We start from the raw sequence: 21,442 nt of genomic DNA, 5'->3' as shown, positions 1-21,442 counted from the left end.
TGGCGACGCTACCAAGCGCGGACGGCAGCGTGGAAGGCGGGCTGATCCTGAGCGGGCACACAGATGTTGTGCCAGTGGACGGGCAGAAGTGGGCAAGTGACCCGTTCGTGCTGACGGAGCGCGATGGCAACCTTTACGCGCGCGGGTCGTGCGACATGAAGGCGTTCATTGCTGTGTGCCTTGCCCTTGTGCCGGAGTGGGTGCGTGCGCCACCGCGGAAGCCCGTGCAAATCGCGCTTACTTACGACGAGGAGACGACGTTTGACGGCGTGCGGCAGCTGATGCGCGAGCGGGGAAGCGATCTGAAGAAGTGCGAGGGCTGCATCATCGGCGAGCCGACGATGCTCGACCTCGTGATTGCGCACAAGGGCATCTTCTACAGCTACATCACGTTCAAAGGCAAGGCTGCACACTCTTCGCTGCAGACTGCGGGGTACAACTCCATCGAGCCTGCGATGCGCGTGTTTCAGAAGCTTTTCGAGATGCGTGATCGCTTCGCCCGCGAGGGCCCCTTCGAGGAGGGCTTCAACATCACCCACACGACTCTCTGCCCGGCTCTCACGACCGGCGGCAACGCGATAAACACGATCCCTGCAGAGTGCTCGCTGGGCTTCGAGTTCCGCAACGTGCCGTCTCACCCTGCATCTGTGATTAAGAAGGAGATCTGGGACTTTATCAGCGCGGAGACGGAGCGCGTGAAGCTGGCGTGCCCGGAGGGGGGCATAGACGTGGTGAAGCGCGGCGAAGTCGAGCCCTTTGGCGGCAATAAGGATGCGTCGGTCGTGAAGGCCCTCATGGCTGCCAACCCTGAGCTGCCGAAGATGACGAAGGTGTCGTTCTGCACGGAGGCGGGCGAGTACCAGGCCGCTGGCATCAACTCCGTGGTGTGCGGCCCCGGCAACATTGAGCAGGCCCACAAGGCGAACGAGTTCGTGTCGCTGGAGCAGCTGGACAAGGGCCTGTTGGTGGTTCGCCGCGTTGTGCAGCTGATGTGCGGCGGGAGCGAGGCCAGCCAGTTGTGAGCCTGTAGCTGGCGGAGTCGCCCAGACAACGCTGGTGGGAGCCAAGTGAGGGTGACGGGGCGGCGACAGACGAGGGTGACACCGAGGCTGCATCTGGCGGTGGCGGCTATGCCTGCTCTCGTTGCCTACTTCCATCCTTTTCTAGATGTTCACGCCCGCCTCACGCCCCTCTCTCTTTCTCGGCATGTGCCCCATCACACGAACATAGCGTGCGACACGCGCACAAGCAGTTTTTGGCGGAAAGGAAAACCGACAGTGCGACGACTGCGTGCGGGAGGTGTGTGCGCGTATGCGCGTGATGCTCCCAATCGACGACGCGTATGCGCATGTGTGGCGTGGGCGGTGCTCCACGCGATCTTGCGTCTTTTCCCCCTTCCCTTCCATTTTTTTTTCTAAAATGTTTTCCGCTTCTCCATCAAGCGATGCATTCACATGCAGGCGCCTGTACCTGCATGCCACATGAGCCCCCTTCTCTTCCTCCCTCATCCTTCGCTTGCGTTGACTTGTCTTACGGCCACTGGCCGTTCTCTTCCCTCTTTCTGCGCGCTCGAGGATTCACGGAGTCGCTGGCTCGATCCAGCTTTTCCCCTTATCGCTTATTCTGTTCTTCGGCACACACGCACGCACGCACGCACGCACACGACGGCCTGTGCGCACAGGCCGCCGTGCTGTGGTCCTCTCTGATACCTCGCGCGTCGCACGCCATCCCCTCTTCTCGACGTCTGCGCGTGTGCTCGTCTGTACTTTTGCTTTCGCTTTCATTCTCACGGCGGGGCTGATGTGCTGGCGTTCGTGTGGTACCGCGAGTGGCACCGCGAATGACTCCCGCTTTCCATACTCCCTTCGCGTCTGTACTTGTGAAAGGTGTGGCGCGAGAGTCGGGCATTGACGAAGGCAGGCGGTATTCTCTTCGGCTCTTTCACCATTCAGCGCCGCCCTCATGACGTGGGCACAAACACCTCCGCGCGTGGCATCTCCGGGTCCGGTGTGTCCAGCTCGGTCTGGGTGGACGCCGAGCAGCCCCCTCTCCCCGCCCCCATCCCGGCCGAATGCCGAGCCACTTCTGGCGGTGCGCGTGCCAAGCGCCTACGACGTGGGCGAGTGAGAGCGAGTCGTCGCTGCGGATGTCGGCGGGCGGGTCCCGGACGGCGTGGCGCCGGGGCGAGCGGCGGCAGTGAACGCGTTTGTGGTTCTCATCGGATAGGCAAAAAGTGTTCGCGCGACTCGAGCGTATGCCACACCCGGCCCTCGCACCGCCTGCTGGTGTGGGGCGCCTGAGAGCCACCCTACGGTGCGCGGGGTGGGTGGGCGGCGCTTGAGGGCACGGGCCCTCCTCGGGCGACCGGGTCGGCGCACTGCTGCAACGCGTGTCTACCGGTGCTTCGCACCACGCGGATGCGGCCTGCGACAGGGTCGGGGGTGGAGCGGCGTTGGACCTCACGTTGTGCGGCAGAGAAATGAGGCACGCTAATGCGAAAGGAAGCGCATGTCTTCCGTGTTTTTTCAGCTGCTTCTGATGGGGCCGTGCTCGCGAGGGTCCAGCCATGACGTACGTCATGCGCAAGGCTCTTGGAAAGGCCCCATGAAAGGCGCACAGACATGCCCGCACAGCCATCTGGCCACCAATAACGCACCGCTGTGATCACCACCACCACTCGTCTCCTGCCCTCACTTCTGTCCGCCACGCCACCCGCTCGTCCTCCTTTTATTGGTGACCTTCTCGGCGTAGTCACGGCGCGAGTGGCAAGGAGAGATGGGGCAGGCTTGTGCCGGCCAACGACAGACCGCAGGCACATCCGCACCTTGTTTTGCCCGACCGTCCACGATGCGTATCATCTCTTGTCCCATGTGCACCAGCCCGCGGCTGCCGCTGCCCCTGTACACTCGCGCGAGGCACCGTTTCATCGTGAAGCGCTCCTCTGCGGCTAGCCAAGGACGCGTGCGCATGTGTGTATGTGTGTTTGTGCTCCGCCCTCTGCCTTCTCTTTGGGGTTTTCTCCATATCTCTACGCAGTGGCCGCGGAGGGCCGCTGCAGCCGCATGCGCCACCCCTTCCCATCCTCGCTTATCCGCACTCACCGTCTTTGTTGTTCGCTCTGTCTTCGTAGTCGCGGGCGGCCGTACTTGATGTCACCTTCCCTGCTCAGAAGCGATACGCTAGCAAGCACCGACGCCCCCCCCCCCCCCACCACACACACACACACGCACGCAACCGCTCAAGCACCTCAACTCGCCACGTGCATCATCCTTGTCATCACTAAGCATGACGGTCGTTCGCGCTGCCCTCCTGGGCTTTGGTACCGTAGGGCAAGGTATTTACAGTATCGCGCAGCAGCGCCGTGAGCAGCTCAAGCAGAGGCTTGGCGGCGTGGAGCTCGTCATCGTAAAGATTCTCGTGCGCGACCTGCGCAAAAGAAGTCGCGTCTTGCCGGACCGCTGCGCGAGCGATGCGAAGTTGCTCACGGACGACATCGAAGACGTCTTCCGCGCTGACGTGCAGGTCATCTTCGAGGCGACGGTGGGTGAAGAGCCGGCTTTCACGTACCTCCAGCGTGCCATTGTGGAGCATGGGTGCTCGGTGATAACAGCCAACAAGGTGATGTTCGCCCGGTATGGCGCTGCCCTGCAGGAGCTGGCCGCCTCCTGCACCCCGACATCGTCGTTTCCGGCGACGCGGGTGTATGTCGGCTTTGAGGCGACGGTTGCTGCCGGCGTCCCGATCATCAAGACGCTGCAGAACATGTGCCACGTCCAGCAAGTGCGCAAGATCGAGGGCATCGTCAACGGCACGAGCAACTACATCCTCACAGAGCTGCGCGAGCACCCGGAGAAGACGTTTGAAGAGGTGCTGAAGAAGGCGCAGGAGCTGGGCTACGCAGAGGCGGACCCCACCAACGATGTCGCCGGCCAAGATGCCTTCGTGAAGCTGCTCGTGATGGTCGCCATCGCGTTCGGTCATCAGCCGAGCCGCTCGACCATCCCAGTGACGGGCATCGACACTCTCACGCCGGAAATGCTGCAGGACGCGAGGGCGAAGGGGCTGCGCTACCGCCACGTGGTGAGCGCTGCGATGGAGGGGGCGGCGACGTCGTCTTGTGCACCCAAGTCGTCAGCGGCGGAGGAAGAAGAGGCGCAGTCACGTACACGGCCGCTGCACGAGCGTCTGACGTGCTCCGTCAAACCGATGCTGCTGGGCCCGGAGCATCCGCTGTACCATATGGACGGTACGACGAGCGCCGTGTCTGTGTGGACGGACTACCTCGGCGTCGTGACCATCTCCGGCCCTGGGGCCGGCATGTACTGTACCGCCAGTGCCATGATGGAGGACTACGCGGTGTGGATGGAGGCGTTCCGTCGCCCGTAGAGCAGGATGGGTGCACCCGTGAGTGATGGAGGGAGAGGGGGATCTGTGCAGAGGCAGAAGCGGATGGGCAATGTCCGCGGGTACAGCACGCGCATAACTCGCATGAGGGTTTCACCGCTCATTGTCCCCCTTCCCTCGAACACGCACACATACTCACAGACGCGTACACGCTTGCCTCCGCCCGCGTGAGCGGATGCGCTGAGCGAGGGGAAGAAGGAAGCGCGCAAAGGACGAAGAGAGAGAGAGAGCAGTGCAGCCTTGCGACGCTCAACGACAGCGTCGCATCATCTGCAGGCGGAAAGACATGGAGTGCAACAGCAGGGGAAGATGTGCGACATGCTCACACGTATTCTCTGAGGCCGTCTCGCGTCTTATCGTCATCAGCGCAGCCTGCTACCCCCTTCCTTTTTTTTTTCGTTTCCTCGACCCTTACCTTACGTACGCTATTCTTATGGTTTGGCTTCTCGTGCGTGTGTGTGTGTGCCATGCGCCGGTGGGTGCGCTTCTCTCGCTACCTCTCTCCGCGCCGCGTTTTCTCTCGCGACAGCGCATCGCTGTCTGCCTATTGCCTGCTGCTCGTTTTTCATGCGTGCGGCTGTGTTGGCCATCGCTCTTGCCTCTCCTCCGCCACGCCCCTGCCGTTCATTTCCACGTGCGTGCGTTAGTTTCTTCTCAGGGTCGTTCTTGTCGTCCTTCGCTGATCTCGCTCTCTTCGCCGCTCCCTCTGTGGCCATGCTCACCAACAACAAGCACTGACTACCCCCTCCCTCCCTGCGTCTGCGTGGCCACTCCAACGCCGGCGTTGGTTGTATCCACGCCGACGGAAAGAGCACGACGCACACACAAGCGAAGCAGGAGGTCTGCAGTGCAACAACTGAACGCTCCTATGATCGCAACTTCCGCCTGTGCCTCTCCCCACACCATGTGCGGACATGCATGTGACACCAGCCGTAGCACACGACGCGCGCGAGTGCGTTCCCGCTGGTGTCGCACGTTGGCGCTCTTTTTGTTTCGTGGCGAAAGTGAGTGCGCGCTTTCTCGGGTGCCCAACCCTCCACCTCTCTCTCTCTCTCTGCGCGGCCCCTGACGCGTGCGTGTGCGCTTGGCCTCACTCTCGTCTCTTCCACCATTTGCTCACATCACCTGTGGCGGGCGGCGGCGCTTCTTCATCATGGCTGCCGTTGCCTCCCCAGCGCTCCTCTCTCTGACTTCGATCAGCACCTGAGAACCTTGCACCGTCTCTTTCTTGTACCTCCGCCATCACTGGCACCGCCCCCACGCAGCACACCAGCGTGATCACGCCAGCACGCTCAGGACCCTTTTGGAACGCGTCCGCTTTCACGTTGCACGCACACGCAGAGATACGTGCACTCGTCCCCCCTCCCCCTCCGGCGACAAGGCGGTGACACCGCACTGCTTGGAACCACAGCGGCTGTGGGCAGAAAAGCACGCTGGCTCACGGGATCACTCCACCTCTAAGTTCCTCCTCCCCACCCCCTGGCTTTCGGTTGAAGACGATCCGTGGTGAGAGCTGATTAAGGCAACGGCAGTGTGCACACAATCGTGTGCGTGTGTGTGCGACGTGACGGAAACGGCGCGTCCTCCTTTTAGCGGGCCTTTGTGTGTTCGGCGCAGTGAAGGCCCTTCTCTGGAGGCTTTCGCTCTCTCTTCCCCTCTCTCTTTCTCCTTGTGCTCTTCGCGTGTGTGCGAGGGTGCGCCGCCTCGTCTCCAATCCTTCCCTCTCTTTTCGCGCTCGCTTGAGAGGAGACCGCCCGCCTCCGCATCATCGCCTTTCCTTTCGTTCCTGCTTCTATATTGGCTCCCTCGTCTCTCCCCTCGCCGAGCTTGTCGATGCGTTTGTGACTGCCTCTGCGTCTCTATGCCTCTGTGTGTGTGTGTGTGTGTGTGCGCCTGTGCATGTGAAGGTACGAGCGCACTGCAGTAGCTTCTATCCGACACGGTAGAGAGACATTCCCCTCCCCTCCCTTCACCCACCACCACCACCACCACCACCACCCCCGGGGCCCGGGCCCCTTGCACAGAGGGCGAAGCGTTCGCTCGAGCATCGACATTGGTGCTCACGAAGAGGCGAAGCGAGAGACGGACTGTTGCTGCTGCATTACGCGTCGTGGCAGCGGTGGCGCACCGTTCACTGGGCGCACACTCAGATACCGATACATACATACATATATATATATATATGTATGCATATATAGTAGACACGCAGATATACAGACGCGCGCGCTTACATTATTGAAGACGTTATTTATTGAGTTTCTTTTATTTTGTTGTGTGTGGTCTCTCTGCTGCTGCTGCGCTCACTTAGCAGCCTCCCCTCCGCTCCCCTTCAAGACGTTCGTGGCGTGTGCGCGCGCGTGCGGCCACCTCTTTTTTTTTTGGTCCGCCTCCTCGTGGTCTACGGAGGCAGCGGGTAGAGCCGACTTATCAACAGAAATCGCAGCCATCCATCCACCCAATCTATATATACAGGCATCTATATATATATATATATATCTTTATACAGCTAAGCGTCGTGCGCGCGCACACACACGCCCTCCTCCTCCTCTTATCTCTCACGCGCGTGCTCGCGGTTTCTCTTTCGCCCCGCTTGTTTGAATCAGCGCAGCGCGCGAGTTTCTCCGTCTCGCCGAGCTCTCGCCAAAAGGGTGTGCCGCTCATGTCTGGCTCACAGCTCCACAGCGCCACCGCTGCTGCCACCATGACATCCACGGCCGTTTCTTCGGCGTCCGCTGAGCCGTCGCCGCCGACCGGGTCGTCATCAACCGCGATAATGTCGTCCTCCTTGACGGCACTGGCGCAGCAACAACAGCGGCTGCTCGTCTCATCACTGCTGCCATGCGACGGCCCTCTCCAATACGTAGACCCGACTGCTGATGGCCTACCAGGCACCAGTCCATCATGCGCTGAAGAACACAACAGTTGTACGCGGCCTGACGCAGCTCAGCATGACAGGGCTGTATCGATGCGGGTGCCCCATGCCACAGCGCACGAGCGCAGCGAGTACGCCAGCAATGATCCTGGTCCTTCTCCCCCTTTCCTTCCCGCCGCAGAAGAGCGGCTGACGGGTCGAAGTCCCGACGCCGCCGACGCCACTTCGCACTTGGATCACGATGGCGCGGCAGACTGCGCAACGTCCTCTTCGAGCACCGCAACGGCGTCGACGATCTCCATGCACATCACTGAGACTTGCGTACTGAAAGACACACTGCCGGCTCCGCCAATGCAAGACCAATCAAGCTCAGAGGGCGGCGTTGACGCTACCGCCGCGCGGTACAGCTCTTCGTCCCTTGTAAACGCAGGCAGTGACGCAACACTCACCATGACTGGCATGAGGAGCGCCACTCCTAGCTCGCCGCTCAAGGCGCAGTCGAACTCCCTGCAACCGAAGGAGAGTGCAAAAGTCGCTATAGATGCGGTATCGCGGGGCTCTGCAGGGCAGCAGCCCAGCGCAAGTGGGGGCCTGACAACGATGATGACGACGGCCACCTCCACCAACACCACCACAGCAGCAAGAGGATTGCCTCGCACGATGCTGCCTGATACGCTGTCGGCGTGCACCACCATGAAGGGGCCCGAGACGTTGTCGTCTCAAGCGGGGTCGCTGATGCTGCCGCTGAGCGATGGCACGCCGCCGAGCTGCTCGATGAAGGCGGCAACAGCGGCCCTGTCAGGGCCGCGCCGTGAGAAGCGACGCCCGCCATCACTCTTTTCAAGCTCGCCAGCGACGACTTCTCTGACCGTCGCCACGAGACCCGTGCTGATCACACCAGCTGTCAGCAGACAAGAGGATCGATCACTCACCACGTCAGTGACGCAGACGGCCTCTTCTGTCTCTCAAACCAACCAGCCCCTGCACGGGCAGGTGCAGCGGCCGCCTGCGCCTCTGCCGCGCACACCCGGCGCACCCAGCCCACTATCTTCGACCCTCGTCTCATCCGCCTTATCGACGCACGGCGACGGCGGTGTCGAGGAGGACGCAGATGGAGAGCGACTAAGCACGCTGGTGGTCAGGCGAGACTTGCACGAGTTGGCAGCGACACGTTTGCCCATGAATCCTGCCTCCTACGCGCCTGTGCACGTGAAGCTGCCGGCAGTCTTGCCCACAACCTCACCGCCGCTCCGATCTGGCCGGCCGGCCCACCCTATCGCTGCCCAGCAGCACCGTGCCGCATGTGAAAGCCAAGGGGGCCTCACCGGCAGCAGTGGCGCATCGACGGCGGCTCACCACAGCGCGGCGGGCGCCACCACCCCGGCAGCCATCGCACCAGTTTCGACGCCGTCGAGTGTGACAATGTTCCACTACGGATCGTTTCAAGCCGGCTACGCTTCCACCGCTGCCGCTGGCGGTGCTGTCACACCGAACGCGACGCCGCTGTTAAGCAACAGCAGCTTGTGCGGGTTCGCCAACTACTGCGGCGCCGGCAGCCTCGGCAGTGGCAGTGCGCCAGCGGCGTCGCTCAGCACCGCGACCTCCACCGCTGGTGCCAACCGACTTCAGCCGCCTTCCGCAGCGCGTCTATCGGTGACTGGCATGGGTGGTGGTGGTGGTGGTGCTGTTGCCGGGGTCTTGTCCCCGCTTTCTCTGTCCGGGGCTGCTGCGACTGCTCGCACAGTGCGCCGCCGCGCACCGCCGCCGTTGTTATTTCGTCTTCGTTCTCCGGTCGGCCCAGCGCCGCCCAGCACCGCCGTCAGTGCGAACGATACAAGCGGTGAGATGACCTCTCCTGGATCAGTTGCGCCGCCCTCTTCAGCGAGCCGAACCGCCACCTCGGCTGCCGCTGCTGCTGCCAGCGCCGGCGCCTGCTCCTCAGTGCTGACTACCCCTCCGCTGAATTCGCGGTCCATGGGGATGACCATGAACAGCGGCAGCGCAAGCGACTTGGCGAGCACGATGGCAGATCGACCCGCACGCGGAAGTGGCTGCAACCCCCCGGCCACACCCGCTCGATCGGGCCCGTTCGCCCGCGCACATGGCAGCGTAGCCCAGAACCTGAACACCTTTTCTTCTAGCACCCGAAGCGGCGGCCTCGTGCGCATCTCACACGATCGTCGCACCCTCGTCGCAGGGATGTTCCGCGTGTCGCGGGACGGCTGCCTCACGGTGCGTAACATGCTTCTCCTCAACCCGACCCGCATCGACGCCGGCAGCGCCACTGGCGGAGCGGCCGGGCCAGGCTGCACCTGTGGCAGTTTTATGGGCAGCAGCACAACCGGAACTGGTGGTGGTGGCAGCAGGAGTCGACCGCTACAGCTGCTGCACCCGCAGCGATCTGCGACCAACTACTCGCCCGTGAGCAGCAACGGCGGCCTTGTGGGGCGCATGCAACTACTCGGTCCCGGCGGCGGCGGCAATGACCTCGGGGGTGGTGGGGGTGCTGGCGGCGGCGCGGGTGGACTAGGCCCCATGACACCGAACACAACCGGCTCCGACTGGTACTCGCCCCATGCGTACCACGGCGCCGGCGGCGGGTCGGGCAACACGCGCAACATGCACCACAGCGGCGGTGGAGGAGGGGGCGCCAACACCACGGCGAACGCGTCTTTCACTCTCTTCTCTACCAGCATGGACACGCCCTTCAGCCCGATCACTTACTCGATGGACAGCCAGCGGCTGGCGCTCCCAAGCCCCCTCGGCGTGCACCACGATAGAGCCGGTGCTGCCGCTGGGCCGCCGCCGCAGCTCCTGGGCACGGTGTGCGAAAACACTGCGACCTCTCACTTCCTCGGCGCGAGCGGCTCCCCACATCAGCAGCCGCAGCCGCATGACGGCTTGCTGCCTGGCTCGCATCACGTGACAGAAACCAACGCTTCTCCTACCCGAAACCTTGGCTTCGGCATGGTGACCGGTGGTGCCGCTGCAGCGGCGCAGCAGCAGGTCGCCACACCCAACTCCACCACCGCACTTGGGCGGCCTTCTGGCGGCAGTGGTGGCAACATCTGCCACGCGCAGCTGCGGCGTCAGGCGAGCAACGGTTGGCTGCCAGGGGCGCTTGGTGCCACGAACACGGCCTCACCGCCCCCCTTTGCGGCCGCAGGCGGCGCAGGGGGCATGTTGAATGCCGGTGCCTTTACAGACACCGACACGGCGAACAGTCTGCTGCTGCCCTACGCCGATATACCAACCTATAGAGGCGGTATCGCCTCAGCGACTGCCGGAAGCCGTGTGGACAGCCCGTCCGGGCATACAAACCCTGGTGGCTTCCGCACCACCACGACAGCAGCAACGGCGACGACGGCCGCCGCCCCGATGATGGGCGGCTCAGGGGCGACTCAGAATACGTCGTTCCCGCCGCTGCCGCCAAACGTGGTTCGACTACGTGACCTCGACATCCTCTCGACGACTTGCGGTGAAGGCGCCTCGGCGACGGTGTTCGTCGCGATACACAAGCCCACCGGCCGCCGCCTCGCCGTGAAGCGGGTGGACCTCTCACCACTGTGCCTGGGCTGCTCCTCGCCGTTCCTGCGCAGCGGCGCCGTCTCGAGCGGTCGCATCAATCAGCTTCAGCGCATCGTGGTTCGTGAGCTGCAGGTGCTGCACCTCACTTACCGCAGCCCATTCATGGTCAAGGTCTACAATGCCTTCTTCCTCGCCGAGGTGGCGGCGCTAGACATTGTGATGGAGTTCATGCACTACGGCAGCCTCGATCACCTCGCCGACTGCCTACAACAGCATGCGCGGATGGTGCGAGGGTCGCAGCAAGAGCGTCACCGTCTGCTCACCGGCGACGATGATCAGGACGACGGTGACGGCGGCGGCCATAGCGGCCGCTGCGGCAGTGTGCATGGTGGTAGCCCATCCGTTCCGCCTCTCCTCTGTGACGCTCCCGAGGCACCGCAGGTTACTGAGGGCTTTCTGAAGGATACCTCGGCAGCTGGCGTCGGCAGGAGCGGTACTGGCGGCGACACCGAGCGGCGTCCGTCCATCACCAGCACGTCACCTAAGCTGCTCGACTCCCAGCGTACTCTCGCAGAGCGGGCACCGCCGTCGGCGCCGAGGCCGTGCATATCAAGAGTCGTCGACACTACCGGTAGCAGCGACGTGGACAGCATAGCATGCGGCAGCGGCGGTGTGCCGTGCCACCCCCTCACCGGCGGCTACAAGCATATCTACGGCAGCAATGACAGCCTTCTGCTCGACTCGTACTCCGTGAAGAGCGACTGCGGCACAGACGACTCGGAGTCGGACGACGGCAGCGGTCTCGTCGAGGAACCCCTTGGCGTCACAGAGCGCCTGGTCGCCGTCGTCGGGGAGCAGCTGCTGCGCGGTGTCCGCGACATGCACTCCCGCGGCTACATCCATCAAGACATCAAGCCCGGCAACGTCCTTGTGAATGAGCACGGGGTTGTGAAGCTCAGCGACTTTGGGCTGTCGCAGCGCTGTGACAGCACCGGCCTCGGCATCAAGAACGACATGCTGACCTACGTGCCACCCCCCTCCGTCGCCCCGGCGCAGTCTATCACGCCACTGCAGTCACCGTCGCTTACAGTTTTGCCACTGACAGGCGCACGTGGCCGTCGTGCGCCGTTCGTCTGGCACGCTCAACGTGGCAGCATCGGCGCAGGCATCAGCGGCCAGCTCGGCAGCGGCATGGTCGGCACGACCCCGCCCGAGATGGGGAGCTCTGCAGAGGGGTTGGTGTTCAGCAGCACCACAAACAGCCTGCTGGCGCAGCGCGATGGCATGGATGTGCTGGAGGCGGAGTCGACATCGTCGGAGGAGGGCTCCGGCGAATGGGACGCTACCCGAAGGGGCAGAAGCGGTCTCAACCCATCGTCGTCGTCGTCAGACGACGCCGGGGACTGCTGCGGCACCGACAAGTACATGAGCCCCGAACGCCAGCGCGGCGAGCCGTACGGCAAGCCCGCTGACATCTGGGCCGTTGGCGTCACCCTCGCAGAGTTCGCGGTGGGCGAGTACCCCTATGACCTCAAGGACGTCATCGACGAGTTCGACCGCGTGTCGCGGATGGATAAGCCGGTGGACGTATTGCAGTTCAACAAACACCGCGCTGTTCCGTTGGGCACCGTCTTCGCGGACTTCTGCCGACTGGCAACACTGCCGACAGCTTCGCAGCGGCCGACGGCGCAGGAGCTGCTCGAGCACCCCTTCTTCAAGCAGTGGCACCGTCCGTTTAACCTCAAGGACTACCTCGCTGCCCGTGTGCCCGTGCCATCGAACCGCCTAAAGGAGGACTACCTTGCGAAGCAGCGCGAGCGCCCGCCGGAGGGGCAGCAACCGGCCGGGCCGCCGGGCTAAACCGCGCCCCGCACGTGCACGTGTGCGTATCTGTTCGTGGTGTGTGAGAGGGAGACTCGAGGGCGATCCAGCGCGTCTTGGAGGCGCGCGGGTCCGTGAGTGGCGAGAAGGCTGACGATGGTGATGTATAGGTGTGCCGCGTTGTGGCGCATGGGGCCGCATGAACAGGCTTGCGGCCTGCCAGAGAGCTGGATACGGAAAAAAAGTAAGCGTCTGCGGACGCGACGGAGGTCGTCTGCGACTGTGTCCAGCGATGGGGGGATCACCTGCTGAAAACGCGGGCAACAGAAAGGGGAGCCAAACAAGAATGAACAGAACCACATGTCTACGAGGAGGCTCACGAATGGTGGGTGTGGTGCGGTGTGAAGAGTGCGCATGGCTTGCGTCCGGATTTCGAGACCGTCTCCGATTCTCTCGACTCCTGCCTTCTCATCTTTCCCACCCGCAACCACTGATAGCGCGGACCGCAACGATGATGAGCGCCTCAAGCAGCAGCGCCCCCTCCCCCCCAAAAAGAAAGAAAAGAAGCGAAATGCCCTCGGCTGTAGGCCGCGCACGTGCGCCGTGTACTGACCAATACCACGGAGGGACAGCCTCCTCTTCTTCCTCGCGCGGGAGGCACCATGGCCGAAGCGGGGTGGTGGTGTTCGTGCTGGCGAAGACGTTTTTGTTTCCTTCCTTCAAGCTTACCTGTGAGCCTTGGTGTGCTTGCATGCAGACGTTGAGGTGGCGACCGGCGGAGTCGTCTTGATGCACGTCGATGGCGCTTCTCACCGGATTTCTCGTTGAGGGAAGTAGAGGGAGGGGCTGTGTGTAAAGGCTCCTCTCACTCTCAGCGCTGAGCCTTTTCACTTCGTCTTCCGCCTCCTCCGCGCTGTCTCTGCTGCCGTGCGTCGCGGATGTGTGCACACGCCGTCGGTGCGTGCGGTGGGGGGAGGGAGGGGGGCCGATGATTGCAATGCACATCCTCGTCGCTCCTCATCTTTTCATCTCCATTCTTGCGCTGCAGTGGCAAGAGGGCGCGCGAGAGAAGACAGCCCTCCAACCTCTGCCGTCTGTGGCGTCACTCTGCTCTGCTCACTCCATAACGGTGCGCACTCTGCACCTCCTCTGCCCTCCCCCGGCTCATCCACTCCTCTCTGCGCGCGCGCGTGTGGGTGCCAGCGTTCACGTGTGTGCCCGCTCCTCGGTTCTCGCAACACCCCGACATCAGAGGAGGGGGGTGGGACTATCCTGGAAGCGCCCACATAGGAACGCAGACGATGCTTCGCTTCACCAGGCGGCTTGGCGAGCATGTCGCGATGTCCGCTGGCGTGGGCTCCCCAGTGTACAAGAAGACGTCCAATTTCTTTTGGCACCGGCGGGTGCACAACTTCCGCCGCCGCGGATCTTTCGGGAAGCTCGCGACGCTGGCCGGGTACGGGGCTGCCAGCGCTGGCGTGTACGTGGTCACCTGCCTGGTGGTGCGCACGCTTCACCAGCCCACTGTAGACGCGCTCTTCGCACCCGGCAGGGACTACACGCTGGAGGACTGGAAGGATGTCGAGCCGACGCTGCAGCCCGGGGACATCATTCTCATGCGCGGCACCGGACCTGTGAGCTGGTGCATCACGACGCTGCAGTTCATCTTGTCCTTCTTCAAGCCTGCGGCGCTCCGCTACTCTCACGTGGCGGTGGTGGTGGCACCCGCGGTGATCGAGCACGTTGACGACGACACGAGCGAGACTGGCGTGCCCGCCGCGACCGGGCCTACCGAGGCGAGGGGAGCGGCGTCGCCCTTGAAGGCGTCGGCCTTATCCACTCCTCCGTACCGGGTGCGCAACCTCAGCGAGGTCTTCGAGAGAGGCACAGAGGGCGCTGAGTCGGCTGCACCGGCACATGGCTCCCGTGTGCCAGCGTCGCCGACTCGTTGGGTTCGCGAGCAGCTTCGTGCCGAGGAGGCAGCGCTGCAGAGGCGCCCTGTGATTCGCCGCGGTGCCATCATCCTCGAGGCGATGGACAACAAGGACTACGACGTGGTGGACGTGAAGGGGAACGTGACACACGACACGGTGCAGCTGGTTGAGGCATCGCGGCGGCTGCTGTCGGTGACGCCGTCGGGTGTGCCGGCCTACCACTACTTTGCCGTTCGCAGGCTGCGCAACTACGACCACACGCCGGAGCGGGAGAGGCGGCTGGCGCGCTTCTGCGAGGAGAGCGAAGGGCGACGCATGGACTCAAGCCTGCTGTACCCGCTGGCCTTTCTATGGCCGCGGCTCCACACCCAGGCGCACCCGCTGCGGCAGCTAATCACGGGCGAGGTTTCCTGCAGCGAGCTGATTGTGGAGCTGTACCAGGAGCTCGGGGTGCTAAGGCGACGGTGGCGGTGGGTGCCGCTGGAGCCTGGCACCACTGCCCCCGCGCCGCCTCCCTCGAGTGGCGCCACTCGACAAGTGAACGCGAGGAGAGACGAGCAGCACAGCGCCAACAACGGTGAGAACAACGGGAGGGATGTGGTGACGCCGCCTCCGCCGCCGACTGCGGCGGACATGAAGGACGATCGCCGAAGTCGCAGCTTACACGTGTACGACTACGCCTACGGTCGACTCGACGCGCGTGCCCGCCGGCCCGTCATCACGCGCGATCGCCCGCTGCTTCCGGACACTTCCGTTGTGGAGAACAGCGAGGCGATAGCCGCCGCTGACGTACGGCTTCGCTCTAGCAGGGCTCGACTTAAGCCCTCGTGGGAGCATATCGATCGCATGGAAAATATTAAAAACTTTTACGGGCGCACCCTCACTGGCGATGCCGAGGAGCTCGCCCGTCAGCAGATGAAGCAGCGGTCGGAGGCGGCGTACCACGTTGATGCGGCGGTGCCACCGCTTGTACTGCGGGCTGGTGACACGGCCAGGGGCGTCGATGGCCGCGACTATCAGCTGCAGTGGTACTACGAGCACAGCAGCGTGGCCACGTGCCCGTACCATTTCACAGAAGGCGCGGGGGAGTCGGTGCTCGACTTCGCCGCTAATACGAGTCTTGGCCGTGAGTTGCACATGCGGATTGTGCGCGAGGAGGACGAGCTCTCGCGTGCAATGGAAGAGGATTAGCCGGCACAGCCATCTCACACGCGCATGCGAGCTGGCGCGTGAACGGTCACGACGACACTAACCCGCACGCACAGAGAATCGACCAGAGACACCCACACCCTTGTAACACGCTTGGAGGATGTGATGGCTGGCAGGAGGAGGAGGAGGGAGGGAGGGAGACGGAGAGAGAAGAACTTCTCTGCAAACTCGACTGAGCTCAGCGTGCGCTCTGCGCACGTCCTCGTGTGCGTGGCCTAACTTTTCCAACACAACATGCAAGCAGTCTCGCGTCCCTGTCTCACTTCTCCCGACCTGTCTCTGACAATGGCGATGATACGCACCATGCATGCCATTTCTCATATCTGCTTGCTTCCTACCCCCCCTCCCCCACGACTCTTGTGCTGCTGCTGCCCTTCTTTGGCAACGGCAACAACCACGAACACACACCCTCCGGCCCGGCGCGCGGATACACCACGGCCACAACGCAGCTGTCTCTTCCCTTCTCCCACGTTCTCTGCTTTTCGTCGCCACACCACTGTCTTCATCCTTCGCTCTCTTCCTTCACGCACGCACGTACGCATCAACACAAACGAACGAGTGGGATCGACGCCAGATTCCGTACACTCCACCAACCCCCCTCCCCTCTCCCCCTGCTTGCGAGCCAGCAAACCCCGCGCATGTCCTCGTCTGCCACCTCGACGCAGGCGTTCAGCCTCAAGACGCGCCAGCCCATCCCTGACGAGGACGCCCTTCTCACGGAGGAGGACCGCATCTTGAAACAGGCGACCAAGGGTGAGGACTGCACGACGCGCCGTCGCGCCTGCAAGAACTGCGTCTGCGGCCGCGCTGAGCTGGAGCGCAAGCTTGAGGCGGAGGGCAAGCTAGAGGCGGAGGCTTTGGCGATGCCGCCTGGTGGATGCGGTAACTGCTCCAAGGGCGACGCCTTCCGCTGCGCCAACTGCCCCTTCCTCGGCCAGCCAGCCTTTGATGCCACAGAGGACGGCAAGGTGAAGCTCAACCTCACGGATGATGTGTGAGAACGCGTGCGCGTCTCTGCCGTTGTGGCCGACGTTTTCGTTTTCCTTTGCCAATTTCCCTCCTCCTCAGCAGCGCGCATCGGCCGCCGTCCCTTTCTCACGGAAGGCTCTCTGCGGTGGTGCACACGCACGTGTGATGAACTAAAGTCCCTCTCCCCTCCCTTGTTTCGCTCTCCTTGCGTGCGCGCATCTCTCTGGTGTGCGTGCCTACATGTGCCTGGTGAGGGCAACGTCTCTCTCCTGATTCTTTCATCTGTCGTCTCTCTCTCGTTCCTCTTTCTTGTCGCTTGCTGCCATTCTTCGTGCTCGTCCCCGCCCCCGCCCTACACGGCGGTTTATGGCATACGCGTGCACAAAACTTGCGGCCCCCGCGCACCCCCTTTTCTCTCTCGTGCACGCTCACGGTCATCATACGCCTTCTCCTTCGCGCGTGGGGAGCAGTCGTTGTCGTTGTTTGTAGTCACACGTGACCCTGCGAGCCGTGGGCTTTCCGTGTGTCGGGGAAGAGACCAGCACTCGGCTCTTCCACGCCCGAGCACCTCAATCAGATCACGCCCACGCCCACGCGGAGAGCAACGCAGTCGCGACGGGCGTTACGGAGCGTCAGTCCCTCGGCCCTCGGTCTCTCGTTCTTTTCGAACGCATCGCCAGACGCACGTACGCCAGATCTCGACATGATGCGGTGCTTCCGCGCCCTGCGTGCCCGCAAGGACATCGTCGAGCTCCTGGTGTGCAGGGGCCGACTGGCCGACATCCAAATGCTGAACTTCTTCTCCATCCAGCTAGACCGCGAGGTCAGCGGTGCTACGGCGGCCGCAGCAGTGCCAGGATCGGCAGTAGCGGCCGGCGGCGCGGGCGGTGGGGAGGGGTCGGAGATCACCGCGAAGCAGGCCGAGAAAGCAGCGGTAACCGCGGCGACGCCGGATGCCACGAGCACGGAGGCCACAATGGCCGCCGCTGGTGCTGCTACGGCAGTGGAGGCGGAGGCGGTGGCGAAGGCTGCAGCGGCGGAGGCGCAGCGCGCACAGAGCTGCGAGGCAAGGAAGAAGGCGTGGAAGGCATTCCACGACCGCAGCGATGTGGTGCGTCGACTTGCCGTCAGCGAGAGCCCCGTGGCGTGGTTGAAGGAGGTGTACAGCGGCGACGAGGAGTGGTCGTGCTCATATTTGACCGCAGCGACCGCCGTGGCGACGCACGCGGGCGCTGGTGCGCCGACGCTGAAGGCGAGCGGTATGGCCACTGCGGTCGGCAGCGGCTACATGCAGACGGCAAGGACGACGGCGGCCGGTAGCGAGGGAGGCCAACACCGTCACCACGGCTCCTCCTCCGCCACCACCGCCGCGCATGCGCTGCCCAAGTCGATCCGTGTGGTCCTGCGGCTGGAGGGCGGCGAGGATGCCACGCCGAAGTACGTAACGGGCTGCGTGCCGCTCGACCAGCCCGGTGTGGTGGAGAAAAAGATGGTGAACGGCATGCTGCAAGTGCGCCTAAACAATGCCGACGTTGCCCAGTTCGAGTCTCTGTCCGTGGAGAAGGTGGCTAGCTACCAGCACGTGCTGACCGCCACGGCTTACAGCGCCATACTGCGCAAGATGGGGGAGGTTGGCGCGCTGCACGCCACGAACACCGTGCGCTACGACGCGCTTCTGATCCGCAACCCGGCGGTGCAGATGCGGCTGGCGCATCTCGCATGCTTCCGCTACGGCATCGACTGCTTGACCGACTACGTCGTGGGCGACCCGGCGGTGGTCGACGGCGACGAGGCCGCCGAGCTCATCAGCAGCTTTTCGGAGCAACTGCAGATCCCCTTGATCGAGTCCATGGTGCTCAAAATCTACGCAGAGCGCGCCCTGATGGACGGCATGGATTGCATGTGGGAGATGGTGCGCGACACCCCGCTCGTTGCGGCGGTGGCCCACCGCAGCAACCCGGCCAAGATGATTGACTACCCGTACCTTGCGGAACTCCTCAACGCTCCCAAGTACCTCCTCACGTCCTGGAATGGCTCCATGGAGGAGCAGGCAATGGCCTTCCTGCACCCGCTGCTGTCGCAGGCCGGCCTCTTCGGCAGCGGCGCCGGCGGCTCTCGCGCGGGCATTGGCGGCGTGCTCCAAGGTTTGATTGGGCTAACTACTGGCTACAGCTATGGTGGCGTGCGTCTGGCGGCACCGCACGTGAACCTGGCGGGCATGTCCAAGACACTCGAACTTGACGTGGCGAAGCTGTTGAACGTTATTGCAAGTGAGAAGGGTAAGCTGGAGCCAATGTTTGTGATCAGCGTGGCACAGTACATCTCCGAGGTGCTGGCCAACCTCGCCGTCATCTACCGCTGCACCGCGGCGTTGAACATCGATGAGGAGGGCCGCGGCCACCGAGAATGGCTGCTGGCGCAGGCGTTCGGCGGCGCCTCAGCGGTGCGCCGTCAGCGTATCATGAACGACTACATGATGTCTCGTGCGGCGACGAGTTTGATAAAGAAGAGAAAAAGCCTCGACAACTACTCGACGCACCCCATCGAGTTGATGAACACGTCGCCGCGGAATGCGAAGACGTCGTCGATGGAGAGGGCGGGGTCCACGTAGTCGTTCCGCATGTCATGCGAAACGGCGTCGGCAGAGGATGGGGTGCGTGTAGATGGCGAATATGCGGTGGTCGACGCGGCCGGCGGCAGCCCGGCGCGCTCGCCATTGCCATCCTAAACGCCCCTACTTTCTGCCCTCATCGTGGCGGATCTGCGAGGAGGCTCACTAAGGCGACGGATGCTATGGACTACGGTTGCGCTAGAGATGGTGATGGTGTGGAGTCCACGGCGGGTGCGCGGCGCTACGTGACGGCGCTCTCCCATCCTTTTCTACGCGTGTTGCGGGCTAAGGGAGAGGGCGCCACCTTGGCGCGCCGCCTTCGCGGTCCTCCGCTTCTCGGCACCGCCCTCTTCACTGTTCGCGTGCCGCCCCTCTCTGGCGCATGTGCGCAGGGGGGCGGCGGCGCTTGCCAACACGGGTGCGCCTCCTCTTGTCTCTCTTCAGTTTCGCCCTTTACTAAGAACAACTCGTCACCCCACTTCCAGGCGTCCCTTCACGATCGACAAGGAGCCGCCATGGCAGCGACAGGCTGCGCATGCGTGCACATGCTCCCCGCATCTCTTCTCGCTTTATCCATGAGGAAGGTCTTGCGGAATATGCGTGCCTGTGAGCCGCCCAGGGCGTGATAGCAAGGGTCGTTATTGGCCTCTGTGCCCGTGTACCGCGTCTTCCTCCGTTGCTTCTGGTGCAAGTGCCGCACACTGCCGTCTGCCTCCGCCCCTCCATCACTTCTGTGACGCCGCCGTGTTTCACCTTGTCCACTTCGACTGCTATCCTGGACGGACATTGCACCGGATGTTCGCCCACCCACCCGCCTCCTACATCCTCCTCTCATGCATGCGCGCAGCAGCGCCCCCCCCCCCCTTCTCCCTCTCTCCTCATACGTATTCGCAGGCGCTCGCAAGAGCAGCCGTAGGCTCTGCCATCTACTCACTCAAGAAGATGCCGCACTTCTCTCTTCCCGCGCACGAGGCGGACACGCCGCCGGAGCCCTTAGACGCGGACTCGCGGCGGCATTCGTGCGGTGATGACGTGGAGCTGTGCTGCCGCCTTACCGCAGCAGAGGAGCTGCACGGCCACCTGCGTGACTGCTTCAGCCTCTTCGCCTCTCGCTTCGAGCACACCACCGTCGCTCTCGCGTGCATTCAAGCGCTTTTCCCGTCGTCGCCGCCACCGGCACGGAGTGGGGCGCTTCCCGGCACACCGGAGGCAAGCGAGGCGGAGGCTGACGCGCCACGATCAGCAGGCGGCGCCTTCGACCTCTCTACCGTGGCCACAGTGCTGTTCCTCCACGTTGAGGACAAGCTGGGCGCTTGCCTTGGTGCCGCTGCTGGAAGCGATGACGAAGCCAAGACACCGCTGCTGGGGGTTGTCGTCGCCTTCCAGTACTGGAGGGGGTTTCATTGCGTTGCCGAGCGTCGTTACGCCTCGGCAGCGGAGGCGCAGGGCGAAGCAGCGGCACTGGAGAGAGGGAATCTCACCGTGTCTGAGCTGCTGAGGATGCCACAGTGGGAGCTGATTAGCGAGCCGGCGGCGGAGGCGAGCCTCTCGCCCACTCCGGGCAGCGGCCACGCAAAACTCAACACAAGCCCTGGGAGCACCGATCTGACGTCGGGCTTTTCTGGTATAGAGGAGAATACAGTAGCGAAACATGGCGCCGCGTACGAGAGTCTCATGGCTCTGATGGTGGACACGTACCTCTGAATATGCGCGCGTGTGTGAGCCTACTTCTCTCTGCTCTCTGGATCACTGGTCACATTCTTCTTCCTCCCTCCCCCTCCCGTGCCCTCCCCTGGCGGGATCTCCTCCGCATCGGTGCAGGAGAGGGGGGCGTCAGCGTTTGCGTTGGGGGTCCCTCTCCCGGGTCTGCTCTGGTGCAGTGCGCGGCTGCTCTCGTGAGGCCCGCCCTCCCTCCCTTCCCCTCAACACACACACACACACTTCATCCTCCATTCTCACTCCTCCATCTATTTCTAATTTTCATGCCATGTCTGTAAAAAGCATCCGCAAGCAGAGCCTCAGCGCAACGCGCCTCTCTCTGTGTGTGTCTGTCTGCCACGCGCGTCTTCGAGGTGGCCCGCAGGGAGACACGCG

At 63.3% G+C, this 21,442-nt stretch overlaps 7 protein-coding genes across 7 annotated transcripts in view; all 7 read left to right on the top strand.

The window, feature by feature from the left end:
• LDBPK_070430 (acetylornithine deacetylase-like protein) overlaps window positions 1–1,022 on the top strand; it is a gene marked incomplete at both ends in the record, with an annotated part of 1,194 nt that extends 172 nt beyond the window's left edge. The window contains one exon of the mRNA XM_003858436.1: window positions 1–1,022. This exon is cut by the window's left edge and continues 172 nt beyond it. Within this exon, the coding sequence (XP_003858484.1) occupies window positions 1–1,022 (1,022 nt within the window).
• A 2,263-nt stretch (window positions 1,023–3,285) lies between these two features.
• LDBPK_070420 (homoserine dehydrogenase-like protein) lies at window positions 3,286–4,386 on the top strand (the record flags this gene model as incomplete). Its single annotated transcript, XM_003858435.1, has 1 exon — window positions 3,286–4,386. One exon carries the CDS (start codon window positions 3,286–3,288, stop codon window positions 4,384–4,386), a length of 1,101 nt encoding a protein of 366 aa, XP_003858483.1.
• A 2,677-nt stretch (window positions 4,387–7,063) lies between these two features.
• On the top strand, window positions 7,064–12,664 carry LDBPK_070410 (protein kinase, putative; the record flags this gene model as incomplete). Its single annotated transcript, XM_003858434.1, has 1 exon — window positions 7,064–12,664. The coding sequence occupies one exon, from the start codon at window positions 7,064–7,066 to the stop codon at window positions 12,662–12,664; it is 5,601 nt and encodes a 1,866-aa protein (XP_003858482.1).
• Window positions 12,665–13,926: 1,262 nt separating this feature from the next.
• Window positions 13,927–15,750, top strand: LDBPK_070400 (hypothetical protein, conserved; the record flags this gene model as incomplete). The annotated part of the gene is made up of 1 exon (XM_003858433.1): window positions 13,927–15,750. The coding sequence occupies one exon, from the start codon at window positions 13,927–13,929 to the stop codon at window positions 15,748–15,750; it is 1,824 nt and encodes a 607-aa protein (XP_003858481.1).
• Window positions 15,751–16,406: 656 nt separating this feature from the next.
• LDBPK_070390 (hypothetical protein, conserved) lies at window positions 16,407–16,766 on the top strand (the record flags this gene model as incomplete). The annotated part of the gene is made up of 1 exon (XM_003858432.1): window positions 16,407–16,766. The coding sequence occupies one exon, from the start codon at window positions 16,407–16,409 to the stop codon at window positions 16,764–16,766; it is 360 nt and encodes a 119-aa protein (XP_003858480.1).
• Window positions 16,767–17,440: 674 nt separating this feature from the next.
• Window positions 17,441–19,348, top strand: LDBPK_070380 (hypothetical protein, conserved; the record flags this gene model as incomplete). Its single annotated transcript, XM_003858431.1, has 1 exon — window positions 17,441–19,348. The coding sequence occupies one exon, from the start codon at window positions 17,441–17,443 to the stop codon at window positions 19,346–19,348; it is 1,908 nt and encodes a 635-aa protein (XP_003858479.1).
• A 942-nt stretch (window positions 19,349–20,290) lies between these two features.
• LDBPK_070370 (hypothetical protein, conserved) lies at window positions 20,291–21,052 on the top strand (the record flags this gene model as incomplete). Its single annotated transcript, XM_003858430.1, has 1 exon — window positions 20,291–21,052. The coding sequence occupies one exon, from the start codon at window positions 20,291–20,293 to the stop codon at window positions 21,050–21,052; it is 762 nt and encodes a 253-aa protein (XP_003858478.1).
• Window positions 21,053–21,442: the final 390 nt, after the last annotated feature.

This window comes from Leishmania donovani, chromosome 7 (assembly GCF_000227135.1).
Source record: "Leishmania donovani BPK282A1 complete genome, chromosome 7".
NCBI classification, from domain to species: domain Eukaryota; phylum Euglenozoa; class Kinetoplastea; order Trypanosomatida; family Trypanosomatidae; genus Leishmania; species Leishmania donovani.
The sequence above is the reverse complement of the archived record's forward strand: the minus strand, read 5'-3'. Positions and strand labels throughout refer to the sequence as shown.